We start from the raw sequence: 19191 nt of genomic DNA on the forward strand, positions 1-19191 counted from the left end.
GGGGTGTGGAGTAGTGTTATAGTATCTTGTTATGGTCTTAACTTGTATCCCTGACAGCTGATGAGGCTGAGCAGTTGGTTATATTTTTGGCCCTCCTTGTTTCCTCTTGATGAAATGCCACTTCACGTCATTTGCTCACTTTTCTGCCGTGTTTGTCTTTTCCATATTGAGTTGGAGGAGTTCTTTATATATTATGGGTATAAATCCTGTGTATATGATATGTGTTTTAAAATCCTCGAAGGCTAATTTGTGGCTTGTCTTTGTAATTGCTTTATGGTCTTTTGTTTTGTTTTAAGGAACAGAAGGTCTTAATTTTAATGTAATCAAAGTTATCAAATATTTCCTTTACGGCTTGGGATTTTGTGCTTGGTGAATGTCTGTTCCTTTCACTGGCATTGGGATAAGATTGTCTTCACTTTGTGCCAGGGCATAACTAAGGAAGGCCTCTGAGTTGTTCGCCTGCAAATGAACTTTTCTCCATCAGCCCATCAACTTACTCTCAGGTGGTTTTCAAGCTAGAATGTGATTCCTCTCCAGAGCCCTCCCACCAGCCGGATGGTCTGTTGGTTCTAGAAGTCTTTCTCTTTTTCTGATTGGCATTTTGTCCCGACCACGAGTGCTGGTGCTATGTAGCGTGGAAGTGTTGGAGAGAGGAGGATGCTGATGGGGACAGAGCCATCGACACTCCTAGATCGACAGGGCCCAGGGGGCGCTGGTCTCGGGCAGCTAATCAGCCTCTGCAGTTTTCCCCTGAGGCTTAAAGTCTGCCAGTGACTCAGGTAGAACTTCTTGTGACCTCAGTCGGAGAGAGCTTAGGGGGAGAGGGAGGCTGAGACTGGGGTGTGCTTTGAAGGTTTACATCCCCATGGCTTGAAATTCACCCCTCTGGAGTCATCCTTTTAAGTTGATGCGCTTGTCTCCAGTAGGCCTAGTAAAGATGGAAAGTGTCTTCAGAGGGGAACGGAACATGTAAGTGTGCATGTGGAAGAGGGTCTGCTTTGAAGGGGGAGAAGGTGACAGGGACCGACGAAGGAGCTGCATGGTTGTGGCAGCGTTGCGAAGCCCATCCCAGGTCGGCGGGGGGGGGGTGGGCAGCAGGTTCTGGGGAAGGAGGTGCCGCCTTGAAACGGCACCTCTGCCCCATCTGTTTGAATGTCACCAGAGTGGGAAGGAACTAGGCTGGGAGCTGTCCCCGTATGCCGGTGCTGAACCGTCAAACTAGCTACCCGGTGCCGGGAGAGGGAACCGGCACATCCCTGTGGCATTTCGTTGTCAGACAAGCTGTTGCCATTGTGCGGGCCATTTCAGAGCAGTGTGCCCTCTCGCTGCCCACCAGAGCGCACTGCTGCTCGCTGAGCTGTGCCCGGCCCTGCTCCCCCTGACCCGAGGGCTCAGGAGATGTGTCTACACTGTGTGTGGAGCAGAGCACTGCAGAGGCAGCTAACATTTGCGAATAATGAAAAGAGGCATCTCTCCCTGGCCTCAAAGCTTCCTACGGGGAAACTCAGATGGGGTGGGGTGGGGGGAGGGGGAGGGAGGAGAAAAGGGACCCGAGGTGTGGGACACCAAAGAGGTCTTAGGCCACTTGGGATGGTACAACCAGTGCCGTGGGAAGCCAGACCTGCCTCAGGCAGAACAGCAGGCAAGGGTTGGGGGACCCTTGTCCCCTGGGTCACCAGAGACCCCAAGATGCAGTGGGAAGAATCCTGGGGGTGGGGACTGTTCAGAGCCCTCATCCCAGACTCTGCCACGTACAAGTCCTCTGTCAGTGTGAAGCATCCTTCTGTCAACACCACGGACCCAGCTCCACCTCAAGCGTTAGATGAACTCACGTTTATCAAACAGCGCTGAGCTGGATTCCTCCCTTCTGACCGTGCATCTTCTGAGGCCAGAGAGGCGAGAACTTCCTTCCTTTACTGCTCCCTCAGGGAACGGGAAGGCTCCTGTGCATTTGTGACAGCCCAGCATCACACTTAGAGAACCGTCCTTCTGTCCTTCCGTGAGAGAGAGCAGGTTATGGCAAGTCTCCCTAAGAGGCAGGAATTTAACTCAGCTGTTCTGCTTCTCAGCCCGTGCTGGGGTGTCTCCTCTTGCAACCTGGGCCCTGAGTCTTCACCTGCCCAGAGTACTTCCTCTTCCTCTGGCCACCCTGGCCCGGCTGGAGCTGAGCCTGTGGTCAGTGAGGTTGCTTTTGCCCATCACAGGGCCCGAGCGGTGAAGATGGGGGTCACTGCACTTGGGAGGCCCTGAAAGTGAGGCCCTGGTGAAAAGTGCCAGAATCTGAAATATGCCCCTGCTGCCATTTCTTTCACTCCACACATGCACCCACGTGCGTGCATGCACGCCCCTGTACACAACCACACATGCACACCCTGTATGTGCACACCCCACGCATGCACACCCCTGCACACGGGCGCACGCCTCCACACACACGCAAACACACACCCTTGCACATGGACACGCACATACCCCGTGCATGACATGCAGCCCATGGCACACACATGCACACACGCACACCCCCAATGCACACACGCACACACCCCACAGAGAATCCGTATCTTTCCACCAGTGTGTCACTTCCTGCCAAGCCTGTACGGATCTGAAATTCCCAGAAGCAGGGGCTCTAGGGAGAGGTCGCCCCACCTCCGCTTGGCAGTGTGTTAAAGGGGCAGAGGCCCAAGGCTGTGCCCAGACAGCTCTGCCCTTGGCTCCCTGCGGGGTGTAGGTGCAAGCAAAGACTTGCCCAGACAGGGCAGAACTGTGTAAACAGCTCAGTCACCTCAGGAAACAGTCTCAGGAAGACCCTTTCTAAATCTGTTAGCAGGTACAATTTAAAACAACTAAACGAATAAAAATTAAAAAAAAGAAAGCCACCTTCCGCAGGAGACAGCATGCTTGTATCTATAAAATTAGCCACGCCCGCTGTGCTGGAATTCGTTTCAGGTGCGAATTCTTAACCCTGGCTGTAGCCAAGCTGCCTTAGAAATATACCGACCTTTGGGCCCACTCTTGGCGTCTCTGATTTAATTGATCTGGGCTGGCGCCGGGTATCAAGTCTTCAAAGCTCCCCCAGGCAATGTACGATCTAATGAGCAGTGACGGTTGGGAAGTAGGAAAGTTGAGGCTGTGGCTTTTCAATGCCCCCCCCCCGCCCCAAGTCTGGGTAGCAGGATAGCTGTGGGGTTAGGACATTGCAGAATGTGTGCACGGTCCTGAGAAGTAGGATTAGGGCCTGGGGTAAGGGCTCAGCGCCTTAAAGATGTGTGGATTCCTCCCGAGCCTGCATTTGCACACTCAAAAGCACCAATGTTGCCCTTGGTTGCAGGGTCGGGGTCAAGTGGAGGGGCAGGCCAGGCAGGTACTCCTTGGAGGTGGCCCAGGTAGCGGGGCCTCTCGCAGCCCACCCAGGACATCCGTGCGAACCTCTGCCCTGGAGTGTACTTCATGCCACGCCCTTTCCTGGATGTACTTTTTCCTGGTGACAGCTGTCAGCTGGGGCTATGAGCTCCTCAAACTGATTCTTTGCTGGGACCACCCGGACGCTGCGTAAATGCAGGCCTTTCCTCGAGTGGAGATTAAAATACAGATGTGATTTAGTTTGCTAAAGTTGCCATAACAAAGTACCACAGACTGGGGGGGTTTAAACAACAGAAGTGTATTGTCTCCTAGTTCTGGAGGCCGGAAGTCCGAGATTAAGGTGTTGGCAGGGTTGCTTGGTTCTGAGGGTGTGAAGGGGGACCTGTCTCAGGCCTCTCCCATAGCTTCTGGCGGTTGTTGGTGATCTTTGGCGCTGGTTGGCCTGTGGAAGCATCACCTCCATCTTCGCCTTTATCTGCACATGGCATTCTCTCTGTGTATGTGTCTGGGTCCAATTTTCCCCTTATAAGAACACCAGTCATATCAGATCAGGACCTACACTAATAACCTTATTTCAACTTGGTCACCTCTGTAAATGCTCTACCTCCAAATAAGGTCACATTCTGGGGTTTGGGGGGTTTGGCGAGGTGACCATTTGAACCTAGAAAGGGTTTGTGGGCAGAGATAGCAATGAATACAGGCATGGCACTGCCATGGGTTCTGCGGGAGGTGGGATCATCTGGGGACCCCATCTCCCAGCCTTGTGGAGCTGTTGCATGCAGCTGGCACCAGGGTAACGTGAAAACAGGTCAACGGGATGTGAAGGTAATCCGAATTCTGAGGGTCGCAGCTTGGGTCCTGCCATAGAGCGTCTCCCTGGGCTGGCAAAATGCCCCTCGTGGGGAAAACCGCAGGACCAAGATGCCGCCTGTACATTTGTGCAGTTTATTCACAGGTGTTCATGGCAGATGTCTTGGCCACTGACTCAACGACGAGGCCGGACGGATGAGCCGCTTTTCTCTGCTCCTCGTGTTTTGGTGTTTTAATTAACCGACTCACTGGAGGGATGTTTGGGGCAATGCACAGAATCTGCATCTGGCTTTGCTGCTGCTAGTTGTTTCCGGGGTGAGAGCGGTGGCGTGCGGGGACAATGGGCCCTGATCAGACTGCAGCTTGGGCATGTCAGACAGTCCCGCCCGTGCCTTGCGCGTGAGACGGGAGGAGAGATGAAGCCAGAGCTCCCGTCAGCTGCATCTGAGACATCCTCGTGGATGCCCGGGTCCACGGTGGGCATTTTAAAGTGAAGCCTTTCCCTCCCTGCCTGCCCAGAATCGGCTGTGCTCACCCATTTTATCTGCGTAATTTCAAGCGTCATTAATAGTACATTGGCATGAGGAAAAATTACCAAGCTCTTCCTCCCTCCATGAGTGAAATTGGGTTTAGTAGAAAATTAGTTGACTTAACTGGAAAATAATGAAAGTTTGAGAGGAGAATGTTTAAATAAGGAGGACGAGGACGGGAAGCTCGGCTGTGTAGCCCCGGCCCCTGTGGAAATCGGTCTCCTGGCATTTTTGTTTGTTCAGTGTTTGTTCAAGGGAAATACTGGGGAGGGTCCCCGGAGAATGACAGAGGCTGGGACCACATCCTGTCCCTCGTGCTCAGCCCAGCTTGACCAAGCTGCAGCCAGTAAACCCTCTGAGGAGCCAGTCCAGGCAGGCCTCAGGGTTTGAACCCATTCAGATCTGTCTGTGACTGGCTCAAACTGGCCTGAACTAGCCAGCTTAAGGCAGCCACTGGGGGGATGGTGCTACCATTCTCTGGAGTGGGGGGAAGGGAGAGAAGAGAAGAGCACTGATTTTGGGGGGCACATGGGGAAGACCTTGAATCTGGGTTTAGACACGTCGAATTAGAGGTGCCCACGTGGAGGCAGCTGAGTGATGGGCCGCGGGGGCTCAGAATGGAGACAGCATCTCGGAGGCCGCTGGTAACTGAACACACGCGTGAATAAAATTGCCAAGTGATAGGGGAAGAGGCCTGAGAGCAAAACCTTAAGAAAGAGCAACACTGAAAGGCTTCTTGGGGAGAGAGGTGCTGGCAGAGGGACTGAGAAGGAGTGGGCACCCATGGAGAAGATGCTTCTAGAAGGAGGGTGTGGCCAATGATGTCACATGCTCACAAAAACTAAGAAGGAGACTGAAAAATGTCCCCGGCATTTGGTCACATGGACGTCATTGTCAACCCTAGAAAGAGCCATTTTGGTTGAGTTGTGGGGACAGAAGCCAGAAATTTGTGGGTCGTGGAATGAGGGGGCTGTTGAGGAAACCAGCAGCGAGTTAGCTTCTCCAAGGAGTTGAGCTGTGAGCGGGAGGAGAGAGAAAGAGAAGCGCGGGGACAGTGGAGTCGTAGATGGTGCGTGAGTTTCTTGGGGCTGCTGAAACAAAGTACCACAAACTGGGGGATTATTGTCTTCCAGTTCTGGAGGCCAGAAGTCCGAAATCAAGGTGTCGGCAGGGTTGGTTCCTCCTGAGGCTGGTGGAAGACTGTTCCATGCCTCTTCTAGATGCTGGGAGCCTCAAGCTTTCCTCAGCTTCTAGATGTCTGTCTTCTCCCAGTGTCTTCACACCATCTTCCTTCTATCGTGTCTGTCTCTGTGTCCAATTTCCCCTTCTTGTGAGGGCACTAATGACCTCACCTTAACTTGACCATCTGCAAAGACCATTTCCAAATGAGTCACATCCCAGATACTGGGGTTAGGACTTCAACATCTTTTGGGGAGAATACAGTTCAACCCATAACAGAGTTTTGCATGTTTATTTTTCAAGATGGGAGAGTTGTAAGCATGTTTAAATGCTGGTGTGAAGGAGGAGGAGAAGGAGGAGTTGAAGCCACAGGAGGGAAGATAGTATCATGCATGGTGGCCCAAGAGGATGGCCCCCAGGAGGAAGAAGAGGCAGGATGTGGTGGGGGCACCGAAGGGGCTACAGGGATGGAGGCAGGGGTTGCAGCGTGCCCACTGATGCTTTTTATTTTATCTTTGTTGTAGGAGGGATGAACATCTGCTGGGAGTGAGGTGGAGGGGGTGGGAGGTGTGAGGAGAGTGGACGAGACCAGAACACCCTGAAGGCTGCCCTGGATTTGTGCTGTGTTAGCCCTTAACAAAGAGATTTCAACCAAATATGGCAAAATCTTATGACTTGACAAGGCTGGGAAGTGGGAGCACAGATACTCATTATATCATTGTATTATTTTCTATAACTTTCTGGATGCTCAAAATATTTTGTTGTTCAATCCGAACAGAGGGGGAAGAGCTGCATCCAGCATCTGCTTGGCGCTTAGCAGACCCTGAACACAGTGGTTCTTTCTCCCCCACCTATTCCCAGAGGAGGCATGAGAGGCAAATGACTAATTTACACTAAAACACTGCATCCCCTCTCCCTTCTGGTTTGTTTGTTTATTTGTGTTTTTGGCTGTGCCACGTGGCTTGCAGGATCTTAGTTCCCTGACCAGGGATCGAACCCGTGCCTCCTGCAATGGAAGCGTGAAGTCCTAACCACTGGACCGCCAGGGAAGTCCCGCCTCTCCCTTCTTTTGCCTTCTTCCTCCTTGGGTTCCAAGGAGCCTCGCTGGTCCCTGCCCTTCATCCTTCCCCGGGATCCAAGAGGGATGATTCCCTGCACCTGCCCCTCCACGCTGCTCTGAGCCACAAAGAGTGGGAGTCTGTCTCTTGCAAATCAAGGCCCCTAAGCCTTGACCTTGGCCCGTAAGTGTGACCTCACGGATGTAGTGGCCGAGGCGCCTTTTCCAGCTCCGGCCTGGTCCACACTGGGGCTGGGAGGTCGTAAAGGAAGAGTGATTTAAAAGAAATCACAGGCCCTCAGGAAAGGTCCACGCAACCCAAGTGGGGTGGGGAGAACTTGGGGGGAGTCAGAGAAGAAATGCAGAGGAGGAGTGGCTTCTGAAGGCTTTTGAAGGAAGTTGCTAAGGAGGTGGGATTCCTTCCGGGGGGCGGCGGGAGGGAGGCATCAGTACATCTTCAAATCTGAGGAGCCATGTGTTCTTGTAAACAGAGGTGGCGTCCTGAGCAAGGGGAGGTCTTGTCCCATGGCGGCTGGAGAGGTGGAAGGCGGACAGTGGGATGAACTTCCTGGAGACTGAAGTACCCCCCACAGGAGGGATAAAACTCCACTGCTCTGCGCTCAGAGCAGGGGCAGGGCCGGCCTGGGACTCTTTTCATTCCTAATGAAGCTGGCAGAAGCATAGGATGGTACAAATAACCCCTAGCACTCCTTCTGACTTCCCCGAAATCATAAAAGGGCCCCTGGGCAAGAGAGGATTTATCTTGGGAGCCAGACTGTTCTGGAACGGACCCAGATTACCCTACGGTTCGTGGCGGCACTCCAGGGCTGTGTCTTTTCTTTAACCCGAGTCCCCCACGGGGCTTGTTCCAGTGGGACTGAGAGCAGAGTCTCACCCATCTTTGTTTCCTCCATGGGTTGGTTCCTCACAAAGGTTTGTGGAACTGGATAGAACAGCGAGGGCCCCTAGGACCTGAGAATCCCCAGAAGAACTGAAAACCAACATCCCAGTGGCAGGCCCCACCCCAGAGCGAAGAGGTGGCACCTCTGGGACCAACCTGGCCATCAAGAGCCGACACGGGCTTCAGTGACCCTCACCTGCACCCGGGCCTGAGAGCCACCTTCACTGAAATCCTGGCTCGGACGAGAGAAGCCTTGTTTCATTCGCAGCGTTCACGTGCATTGTTACATAAATGGGGGAAGGAGGCAGGGGACAGCCAGAGGGACGTGTTCCCTGCCCGGCGGCCCCCAGCGAGCTGGAAGAATGAGTCTGTCATTTCACCCTGCTCTCCTGGGAGCAGCAGCCATATTTTTAGCCCTGAGTTCGCTTACGAGGAGGGAACGCTGGGGAAGAAAGTGTCGGCTTTGGACCACAGGCCCAGTGCGGGCCGCCCAGTGCCGGCCGTTTCCGAACCCTCCTGCCTGTGTTTCCTTTGGGCTTTGGCTAAGGAGTGGCTTTTCCTTTGAACTCCCTTTTCCTCTGAGCCCTGACTCCACTGGGGACCTGACCGTTCTCTTTAGCTGTGATCCCTGACCCTCCGAGGGCACTGGGACACCTGCCTTTTCAGGAGACGGAAGCTGCGGGTGAGCCCATCGTGAGGGCTTCGCAAGGCTGCTTTCGTTGGCTCAGGAAGGTCAGCTCAGGCTGGGCAAGAGAAGAAAACCCTGCAGGAGAATTTAATTCCTTCCTTGTTAGTGATCCTACCTGCTAAAGCAGCTCGTTAGAAGGCCAGTTAACTTTCTGGATTTATTTCTCTGTGGTCCTCACGCTCTGGGGAAGGGGCGGCAGCCGCTCTAACAATGGCCGTGAGAGAGAGACGGGGTCAATGTCTTAGTGCTCAGGGGGTGGGCACCGGACGGGGTCAGAGGGCTAGCAGGCCCCAGAGGAGACAGGGGTCCTGGGCTGCCCAGGCGGGGTGCTCCCAGTGATGAGGAGATGGATCCAGGGAAGCTGAAGTTCCCCATGGGCCCTTAGCGCCTGGAGGCAAAGATCTTTGAGGCTTTGTAGGATTCTTTTTAATTAGGTCCATCCCACACAGAGAAGACAGACAGGGAGAGAGAATAGTTTGTTCCAGAATTTGAGCACTACCTGGAGAGATTATTTCTAGCCACAGACCAAAGGCACAGGGAGAAATAAAACCGGAGAATTTTTAGCCTAGAAGGAGCCGTGGAGGTTTGTCCACGTGTCATGGAATGGGAGCGGAGGTGGACACCAGAGCGATTCTGTGTCTGCGCGAGGCCACCCAGCGAGCTCGTGCTGCAGCTGTACGCCCAGGGCTGCTCTTCACCGTGTGGAACTCAGCATTTTGATTCCTAGCTGAGGTTCGTTTTTTTCTTTTCTTTTGGGCGTAGATTATATTTTTTTCTCTGCCTTGTCCCATTTGCTCATTCACCTTCTGATCTTTTAGCAAAGAGTAACAGTCACCCTGCTTTGGCTCTTTGCTGAGCCCCTACATCGTGGGGGGCCCTGGAGAAATGGGGACACGGGTGCCTTTGGGAGACAGAGTGCTGGGCGTGCACTTGTGCGTCTGGGCACGGAACCGTGAGTGTGGACAGTTTGGTTTTGGCTCTTAAAAAAAATTGTAGTAAAGTTTATTTACCATCTTAACCGTGTGCGGTTCAGTGACGTTAGGTCCGTTCACATGGTTGTACAGCCATCCCCACCATCCATCTCGAGCCTTTTCCCCTCCCCAGACTGAAACGGTCCCCATTAAACCCTAAGTCCCCATCCCCCACTGCCCCTGACAGGTTGGCTTTCAAGGGTGGATTAATCTGGGTTGGGCACCGGGACCAGATGACCAGGTGACCTGCAGAAAGGCTCTTTTTCCCTAGATCACTCCTTCCCCCAGCCCCTTCATCTGTATTTAGACTCCCACTCAGGTGGCCTGGGGACATTTGGAAATCCATTCCAACCATCCAATTTGGCAATTCCACGGAAACTTCCCAAGCATTGTGGGTGGTAGTGGGCGGGCAGGGGAGGCTAAGCGGGTGCATCTGAAGCCCCTTCATGCTGAGAGGCTGCTTGACCCCCTCTCACCAGGGCCATGGGGGTGGGGAGGCTCTGTGAGCCCCTCCTGACACAGCCCTGGGCTAAGAGTCGGAAGAGAAGTGAACTTGACATTGGAATTAGGAAAATGTCTGGACAGGGGCCTTTTGAGGAGTCAGCACGGAAGGTGGAATTGTACAGCTGAGCCTCCCTGGGCACCTTTGTCTGAAGGTTGTCAAGAGACAGCGTTTTTCAATTCATGTCACTGCTCCAACCAACCACTTAGAGTAAAATTGCCCATAAAAGTGAACTTAAATTACAAGTGATAAAACCACAGCCCCCTCTCCCCTCGGCTGACCCTCTGTGCTGTCCTCGGGACGAGCTCAGATTCCTTGTGACAAGAGTAATGAGGAAGCTTCAGACACATTTCCAGTGAAGTCACCGTGAATTGAAAATCTTTGTTTTCTAGGGCTGGGGGGACTGTGGGTCTCTTCGTTAACTCCTCCTGGGAAGAGGACCTGCTGTCTCTGGACCAATTTGTCTCTCCTCCTCTTCTTCCTGCTGTGATGTCCTTTTGGGACCCGTGGGGCCACTTGTGTCCAGTCCAGGCCAGGAGGCTACTCAACTAATAACCCTCGGCAACGCCCATCAGCCCTGGGCCCCTCTCACTCACCCACCCCCTCTCTCCTAACATGCTTTTCTTGACCATATTTTCAGCCTTTAAACCAGTTCTTCCAGGGGTGGGGGGATGGCGGGTTCCCATGGTTCATTACCTTGTGAATTCGTTCATGAACACAACAGTACTTATTGGGTCAGATCCTGTCCCAGCTCTGGGCTTTCAAAGATAACCTGGCCCTGCCCTGGAGGGGCCCCAGTTGTGAGGAGGTGACTCAGGGCAGTGCAGAGGGATGGTGGGGAGGGGAGTGGGATGCTGGGGCAGGGGGATCGAGGGAGAAGGGCGTCTCACTCTGACCAGAGGTCCAAGGAGGGTTCCTGGAGGAGGAGGCATGGTTTGAGTCCAGGAACAGGAGGTGAGAAGTCTCTGGAAAGAATCAGATGGAGCCAGGGATGACTGACCAGGTTGACATCATGGAAAGATCTCTCTAGAAAAGAGTCAGGCAAGACAGGAGGGAGGCAGAATGGAGAGGAAATTATCTCAAGATTCCAGCTGAAAAATGACCGTGACCTTAAGTGAGGGGTGTGTGTGTTGGGCGTGGGGATGGGGTAAGGAGTTGCCAGATTTGGAAATTCAGAAGGTGAACCTGATGACTAAAGTAATAATAATCAACGGAACTTTCACTGTCCTTGCCCCACTTGATCCTACCAGGAACCCCGTGAGGTAGGTTTTTTTTTTTTTTTTTTTTTTGCGTTACACGGGCCGCTCACTGCTGTGGCCTCTCCTGTTGTGGAGCACAGGCTCCGGAAACGCAGACTCAGCGGCCATGGCTCACGGGCCCAGCCGCTCCGCGGCACGCGGGATCCCCCCGGTCCGGGGCACAAACCTGCGTCCCCTGCCTCGGCAGGCAGACTCTCAACCACTGCGCCACCAGGGAAGCCCAAGGTAGGCATTTCTATTTGTCTTTTGCTGATGAGAAAAATGAAATCCCTAGAGGCTAGTGGCCCCTCCAAAGTTAGCAACAAAACTGGGACTGGGGCCCAATCTCTGCTGGCAGCCCGGGGCTCCAATTTCAGGATGTCACTGTGGTCCAGTGACCCACCATTGTGCTGTCTGATGCCCGGTGGCCCTGGGGAGGAAGGAGAGCTCAGTGGGTGGGAGTGTGGGCGCTGGAGCCCACTGCCTGGGCTCCAATCCCAGCTCCACGCCTTCCTGGCTGTATGATCCTGGGTAAATGACTAAACCTCTCTGTTTCCTAATCTGTAAAGAGGAGAGCAGGATGGGAATGGGTCTGATCTCATAGGGTAGTTGCCCAGATGAAAGGAATTGAAGAATCGATGAGTTGAAAGCACGTAGAATGGTGCCTGTGTTCAAAACGGTAGCCATGAAGGTGAGAAAGACCACACAGGCTCTAGGAAGTCAGTGTGCGGTCATTTTCCCAGGAGAGGGCTGTGACTTGCGTATCTGGCCTCTCAGTGGCCCTGGTGTCTGGGGCTGGGGCCAGGGGTGCGGTCAGGGTTGAGGCAACCAGAGGAAGCACCCATGACTCTGTTGGTACCACCCATGGCCACAGAGGGACAACACGTTGCCTGGTAACCAGCCAGAAAGGCAGTGTGGGAAAATCAAGCATGTGACTGGTGCAGGTAGCAGCAACTAGACCCACCTACGGTTTATATTTTCAGAATCGTCTTAATTTTCCCAGACCCAGATTCCATGAGGGAGGAGCAGCCACCCGCTTCCTCACTTCTGCAAGAGGAATCATCACCTTGTCTTTCTATTTGTGGTTCTCAATTGAGTGGAGGAAGTGGGGAGGGGGACCAGGGTCTGTCCTAAACCCGGAGCTTCTGTAGCCCAGGACAGAAATGATGCTCCGTCTGACTGGAGGGCTTTGGGGTGTGAGAGGCAGCCACACTGGAAAGAAAACAGGGATCCTACAGAGGAGAATGTAAAGCCTGCTCACCACTTAAAAATACCACCAAATAGTTCATGCAGTCTCCAGGCTGTGGGAACTGTTTCCTCTGATGGCTCCAGACCCCTGGGGTCCTGGGCTTATTCCCCTTTGCTTTCTGAGTAATTCAGCAAAAACTTGAAGAAGCACGTCCTGCCTGAGAAGCCCTGGGTTTGAGAATCCTGTGTGGCCGTCTGGTTGGAAAGAGGGGCTCATTGGAGGGTTGGACGGGTGGAGACAGGGGTGGGGGGGTGCTTGGCCATTTTTAAGTTTATAGATAAGAAACGGGGAGAAAATGGTTATAAGATTTTTGCATTCCTCTCTCCCCACTTAGCAGCAAAGGTTCTACCACTGGGGGAGCCAGCGTGGGGGAGCTGCGTGAGGCTGGGTGAGCTGGCGGGGGGAGGGCATGCCCTTCTCTGCCGGCCACAGACCAACCCCTGATGCCTTGATCCCCGTCGCCCGAAGCTCCCCGTGACATCTTTCCATCATGGCCTTGTCATCAGGTTATCATCAACATCGCTGAAAAGGCCGCGTTAGGGCAGTTTGCTCAGCGGACGGTGTTTACCGAGCCTCTGTGGGTGTCTTGCTGAATGTGCGCTCGATAGTGCAGAGGCGTCCAGGTGCTGCTTTCCCACATGGCTTGAATTGTCTCAAGGAGCTGGAGATGCGACCCAGGGAACTGATGATAACTGTGGCCTTTTGCCATGTGGATCCCTGAAGGGGCTCACTGGGAGGTCTCACGGATGCCTTCCAGCATCTGGACCACGAATCCGAGGGAGGCGGGAATGGGGGAGGTGGGCAGCTTCTGGGGGGCTTCCCTGGGGACCGACACTACTCTCTGCCTGGCTCAGCCGCTCAGTACAGACTGACTGAGTCATTCATCTGAAAGCCGCATCATCTCTGCAGGGGGTGTGTAGTCAGGCTTAGCAAAGGCTCCCGGATGGTGGGCAGGGACATCCAGGACAAAGTCCACGCTGGCACTGTGGGGGCCAGGCAGGGGGCTTTGAGCCCGTCTCCAGGGAGGTGGACTGGGCAGATGGGAGGCCGTGTCCTTCAGGCTCCAGTGAGATGCTCCAAAGTCTCCACCTCGGTCACCAGTGGCAGCCCTGTTCCCGTATGAAAGCCTGCGAGTAAGTGACCCAGCAGGCAGGGTCTGCCTGTGGGGCAGGGCTAGGCATCTCCGTGGGCCAGGAGCCAGTCAGCAGCGCGGGGCACAGGTTTGGGGACCCTTCAGCTGCTAACAGATGCTGAAGCTGCGCTGGGGACCTCGGCAGGTGTTTATGGCACCTTGTGAACATTGGGTACAGGTGCCCCCTCTGGGTGGACACAGCCCTGCAGGGATCAAGTTTGTGCAAATTAACAGAAGGTGCTCTTTCCTTCTGGCAGGTAGCCCAGGCCAGGAACAGTCTTGGCAAGCTAGCCGGGGCTGGATCTCAGTCCCATTTGCCCCTCGTTGGAGTCTCTTGTGCAGTGAAAAACCTATACAACCGTACATGGCTGCCCTGTTTGCTTCCTCTCCAAGAGTTCGCCAGGATTCATGCACTGACCTCACTTTCCTTTACAGTGTTCTCCCTGCCACTTATTCTGGGCTATAGGAACAAGGGTGGGCTCCAGGTTCCCCCAAGGCAAGCCTGTTTGGGAAGAGGGCTTTTTGCTGTCTGTGGGTCCCTCTCGGGGCTCAGACTCTGAAGGGTTCTTCTCTCAGTAACTTAGGGGTGCCGCCAGGCCGGGGGAACTGCCCGCTCACCATGCCCCTGCCTTTCGACCTCATCTACACCGACTACCACGGCCTGCAGCAGATGAAGCAGCACATGGGACTCTCCTTCAAGAAGTACCGGTGAGAGGGCAGTGGGACTGTGGTGATGGCCCATGGCAGCCCCCGGGGTCTGGCTGCCGGCTGGTCCCCAAGGTGGGGGATTGCACTTTCCCAGGTTCCGCGGTGGAGAGAAGGCTCCCCTCCCCCACTGCCTTCCTTCTCTGACAGCTCTGCCTCCTGACTAAGGCTGACTCAGATGACAATTAATAAACCACAGCCAGGCGATCCAGGCCCCTGCGCTGCTGGACAGGCTGGGGGGCAGGGTCAGAGCTGATCCAGATGGAGGGGGCAGAGGAATTTCAGGGAGTGGTGGAGGGGAACAAGGCAGGTAACGGGGCGTGACCTCTGTGGGTGGGGACCCAGCAGCCCCCCACCCCGACTCCCTCCTCCACCCCACCCCCTCCAGGGCAGGAGGAAGGCCGATGCCATAGCTCTGTCTCTCTGCAGCCAGCCGGGTACGGGGTTTAATTTAGCACAGAGAGCCCTGCTGTTTATTACGTTTGCTCTAGTCTCATTGACTATCCCACATGATTTTATTAGGGGAAAAAAAAGTGACAGGCAGCATTATTGCTTTTATTATTAATGCATGTTCTCCGTGCACTGGGGGCCTCTTCCTGCCATTCCCGCCTCTTCCGGGGGAGGAGTGCCGACCTCAGCAGTCTGGACAATTCTGGGTCACCGGCAAGGACTCTGGGTGAGGGAACTCCTTGTAGGGGCGTCTGAGTCTCAGTGGTTTTCTTCAGGTGCCCACTCCGGGGTGGCCCAGATGGAGGGAGAGGTTCTGGGCTTTGGCCCATTGACAGCAGCCTCAATGGGCCAAAGGGTGGGACAGAACCTCCTCCGGCTGGGAGGCCCACCTGAAGTGGCCACACTTGCAGGAGACTTTGAGGCACGATGGACACGATGGGCCCGTGGCAGTGGCTGGTCCCTCTGAGGCCCTGATCTTCTGCACGTCAGCCCAGATAACCCCAGCACATCCTGCGGGTGTCAGGCTCCTGGGCAGAGGGACTGTGGACCCCCTGCCCAGGAAAGGAGAAATCGTACAAGTGACCCCTGGGGCAGTGGGGAGGGATCCCATTCCAGGCTGGGCCTCCCCTTCTAGGCTCCCTTGGGGCAGCTGTAAAAACTAACAGTTTCTGAGTTAGTGGTCCCTGGTTCAGGTGTATCATTGAGACCCTGAGACAGTTATCCCCATTTCACCAATGGGGAAGCTGACCCAGAGAGGTTAAGGCACTTGCCTGTGGTCACACAGCCAGCTAGTGTCTGAGCCCAAGCCCTGACCACACATCACACTATCCTGACCAGCCACCTTTGGGTTACAGAGCCCACGGCTGGCACAATCCTAGCCCAGGGAGACACAGGGAGGTTGGTGACCCTGGTTCCTGATCCCGGGGGGGTGGACAGGTGCCGCATCCGGGTCATCGACACCTTTGGGACGGAACCTGCATACAACCACGAGGAGTACGCCACCCTGCATGGCTACCGGACAAACTGGGGCTACTGGAACCTCAACCCTAAGCAGTTCATGACCATGTTCCGTGAGTGTCCGGCTCTGGGAGGCGGTGGGGGCCTCTCCGAGGTGGCCCGGGAGGAGGCAGGCCCCATTCCTTCCTCTCCTTCCTTTTGGGGCCTGTGCGGGGAGGGGGGGAACACACCCCCTTGGCGTGTCCCCTTGGACGGGAAAGCCTTGTTCCCCTCTCTGCAAATGTGTGAACCACAGAGGAAGCCTCTGTGGTGTGTAGGGAGGGGGCAGCCTGGGTGCCGGGGGTGGGGGAAGCATGGTGACCTTTCCAACACCCAGAGGACGCAGCCTTTGTCCTCCTGGAGCACACGTTGCTGTCTTGCTCTCGAGAGCGGCTCAGCAGAGGGTTCCAGAACAAAGAGGGTTCCATGGCCTTTGAGAAAGAGAGACATTCCAACGTGGAGGGAGACTTAAGTGAGTGGCGAGGGGGCAGCATAGGGAGGCTTTCTAAGCAGAGGGAACAGACGTAGTGAAGATGGATATGGAAAGAATGGAAGGTTCTGGAAATGCAAATGCTCCGGGAGGCTCCAGCGTTGGGGATAATGGGAAGTAAGGCTGGGGGGTGGGGTGGCTGGGGCCCCTGTGGGTGACGGACTTCGGGCAAAGGATGCCATTCGAGCTGAGCTTTCGTGATTTTTTAAAAAAATTATTTATTTATTTTTGGCTGCTTTGGGTCTTCGTTGCTGCGCGCGGGCTTTTCTCGAGTTGCGGTGAGCGGGGGCTACTCTCGTGTGCGGGCTTCTCATTGCTGTGGCTTCTCTTGTTGTGGAGCACGGGCTCTAGGCGCGTGGGCTTCAGTAGTTGTGGATTGCGGGCTCTAGAGTGCGGGCTCAGTAGTTGCGGCGCATGGGCTTAGTTGCTCTGCGGCATGTGGGATCTTCCCAGACCAGGGCTCGAACCCGTGTGCCCTGCATTGGCAGGCGGATTCTTAACCACTGGGCCACCAGGGAAGCCCGCTTTCGTGATTTTTAATGAGACTTTAAAATATATACACACTGACCTCCCCTCTTACATGCAGCGCGCTGAAAATAATTTAACCTTTTCTTGACAACTCAGGGCCAATGCTCTGTCTCTCTGGTGTGGGGCCTGCCCTGCGGGGCCGGCAGAGGTGTGCGGAGCCACGTCCCCTGCTGAGTGGCCCCTTCTCCTGTCGCTGTTTGGCGTGGCGCCTTTTCTCCTACTTGGGAGACTGTCAGCTGTCACTTTTAATCGTCGTCAAGCCATCTGCATCCAGCAGCATCTTGGACGTCTAATTGGCGGCTCTTTGAAGGCTGTGGGTCAGAAAGCCGGATAAGCGCCCTCGTTAGGATTGTCTCTAAATTAAGAGTGAGCTTGGTTCCAAGCAGGGTCCCGAGGAACTTGCTCGTAAGTAAAGTAGCTGATCTCTGCTGAGCCTGTCAAATGAATGCCTCCCTTTTGGGTGCTTAGGGACTCCTTTTGTATTACTCTGCAGGTTCTAGGCTGTATTAGAGGCAGACAAGATTTCTGAATAATACAGGAGTAATGGCTTGATTGGATCCCAGAAGGTTGGGAAGGTGGGAAGTTTCCTTGGAGCCCAGATGAGGAAACTGAGGCCCAGAAAGGTGGAATGTCCTGTCTGAGGTCACATGGCTCTGTGGGGACCAGACTCCCTCCCCATAGCCCATTGCAAGGTTGTATGAGGCTTCTCCAAGAGAAGAGTGACTGTCCTAACAGGTCATCTGGTGGCATTGTGCTCCCAGCAGAGTGATTGAAGTGGGATGGGTCCTGAGGAGATTTCTGGAGGGAAAGGAAGTGGGGGTGGGTAGTAGAGGTGATGCTGTAGGCTGTGGAAAATACCACTGAGGATCTGGGAGCAGAGGGGTGGGGTCTTTTAGCAAAGATTCCAGAATTTACATTGGATATGGTAATTCGAGGTTCACTGTAGGTTCTTGAGCTAGGGAATATCATGGAGAAATTTTTTTTTTTTTTTTTTTTTTGGTCACGCCGGGCAGTTTGCGGGATTTTAGTTCCATGACCAGAGATTGAACCCAGGCCCTTGGCAGTGAAAGCACGGAGTCCTAACCACTGGACCTCCAGGGAATTCCACCCCCCAAATTTTTTGAGATACATTATTCTGGCAGACTGCAGATGGCCAAAGGGACAGTGGTAGAGGACGGGGAAGCAGGAGATGGGTTAAGAGCCCTCTGTGATAATCTACACTGAGAAAATGAGGACTTGCCCTGGGGTAAAACCCACTGGATCTAGAGTTCCAAAGCTGGCAAACTCCTACTCATCCTCCAAAACCCCATGTCAAATGTCTCTTCTTTTTACTGTCACTTTCACTGATCACCTTATCTATTCCAGGCAGAATGTTTTTATAACTCTTCAACTTAATTCTGTTAAAGCATATATTGAAATAGAGTTATTTGCTTATACATTTATTTCCACTGATAGATTATGTATGAATCACTCAAAAAGGAGCCACTGACTGATTTATCTTTATTTCCCTGGAGCCTATCAAGGTCCTCAGAAAAATGTTAATTGACTGAATCAATTAAAGAAAGAGAGAACAAAAAACAGACTTGCCTGTCTTAATGATATACCAAGTCCAGGAAGGAATTCATGAGCAGACCTCTTTCCCCATCTATTGATAGCTGGTTGATTTCCCCAAAGAGCTAACTGCCTTTGCTCTTTGCTCTGGCTGCCTCTCCCTGCCTTGCCCTGTCCCCAGGAGCTCTTTGCTTAATGGTCCCTGATATTTCAGTTGGTTGCAATACTTCGTTGTCCCACGCCCACTAGTTTAGCTAATTGTTCTAAACCTGTCCCTTCTGGTGGAGTTGGTGGAATGAGATTTTCTTCATCTCTGAGAATAGGGAGGAAATGGCAAACGGGAGAGAGACCTGGGTGCAGCCCCAGCTAGAGCCAGAGGGTAGGGACAGAGGCCAGGGTGGGGCTGGGCAGGCAAACTGAGTCAGGGAGGGTCTGGTCTGCCCTCCTGGGGCCTTTCCCTGGCCTGGCAGAGCCTCCTGAGACAGGAGAGCTGCCTGAGCTCTGACCATCACAGAAACAATTCCAGGCCTCCAGGGCCCCCCTTATGCCTCTGAAGCCCTAGAGGAGAGATCATTTTGTTCTGCAGCCCGTCCTTATAGTGGTCGGATTTTCAGACTCAAGAACCCGTGAGCTTTCTGGGGCATTTCGACAGAAAACCACCACCTCTTCTAAGGTACACCAGTTACTGATTATAAACTTTGTGGGTATGGAGAGGGGTGGGTAGACATATTGTGTTAAATCTACACGTTTGATTAAAGTATGCATCCCAATTTCAGAACTGCTAAAATGTGAAAAAACGTGCATCTGAAATGAAGAATAGGGTATTTGGCATCAGGGCTGTTCTGGGAAATCAAGGG

At 53.8% G+C, this 19191-nt stretch overlaps 1 protein-coding gene across 2 annotated transcripts in view; it reads left to right on the plus strand.

Moving 5' to 3' along the window:
- The window catches only part of MGAT5B (alpha-1,6-mannosylglycoprotein 6-beta-N-acetylglucosaminyltransferase B), a gene marked incomplete at both ends in the record, with an annotated part of 66306 nt that overhangs the window by 30030 nt on the left and 17085 nt on the right, over window positions 1-19191 (plus strand). For both annotated transcript variants that reach the window (XM_082678873.1, XM_082678874.1), the window contains 2 exons: window positions 14191-14322; window positions 15706-15839. In XM_082678873.1, coding sequence (XP_082534999.1) covers window positions 14191-14322; window positions 15706-15839 — 266 coding nt within the window. The remainder of the gene's footprint in view (window positions 1-14190; window positions 14323-15705; window positions 15840-19191) is intronic.

Source organism: Grampus griseus, assembly GCF_964374135.1.
Source record: "Grampus griseus genome assembly, chromosome: 20".
In the NCBI taxonomy this organism is placed as follows: Eukaryota; Metazoa; Chordata; class Mammalia; order Artiodactyla; family Delphinidae; genus Grampus; species Grampus griseus.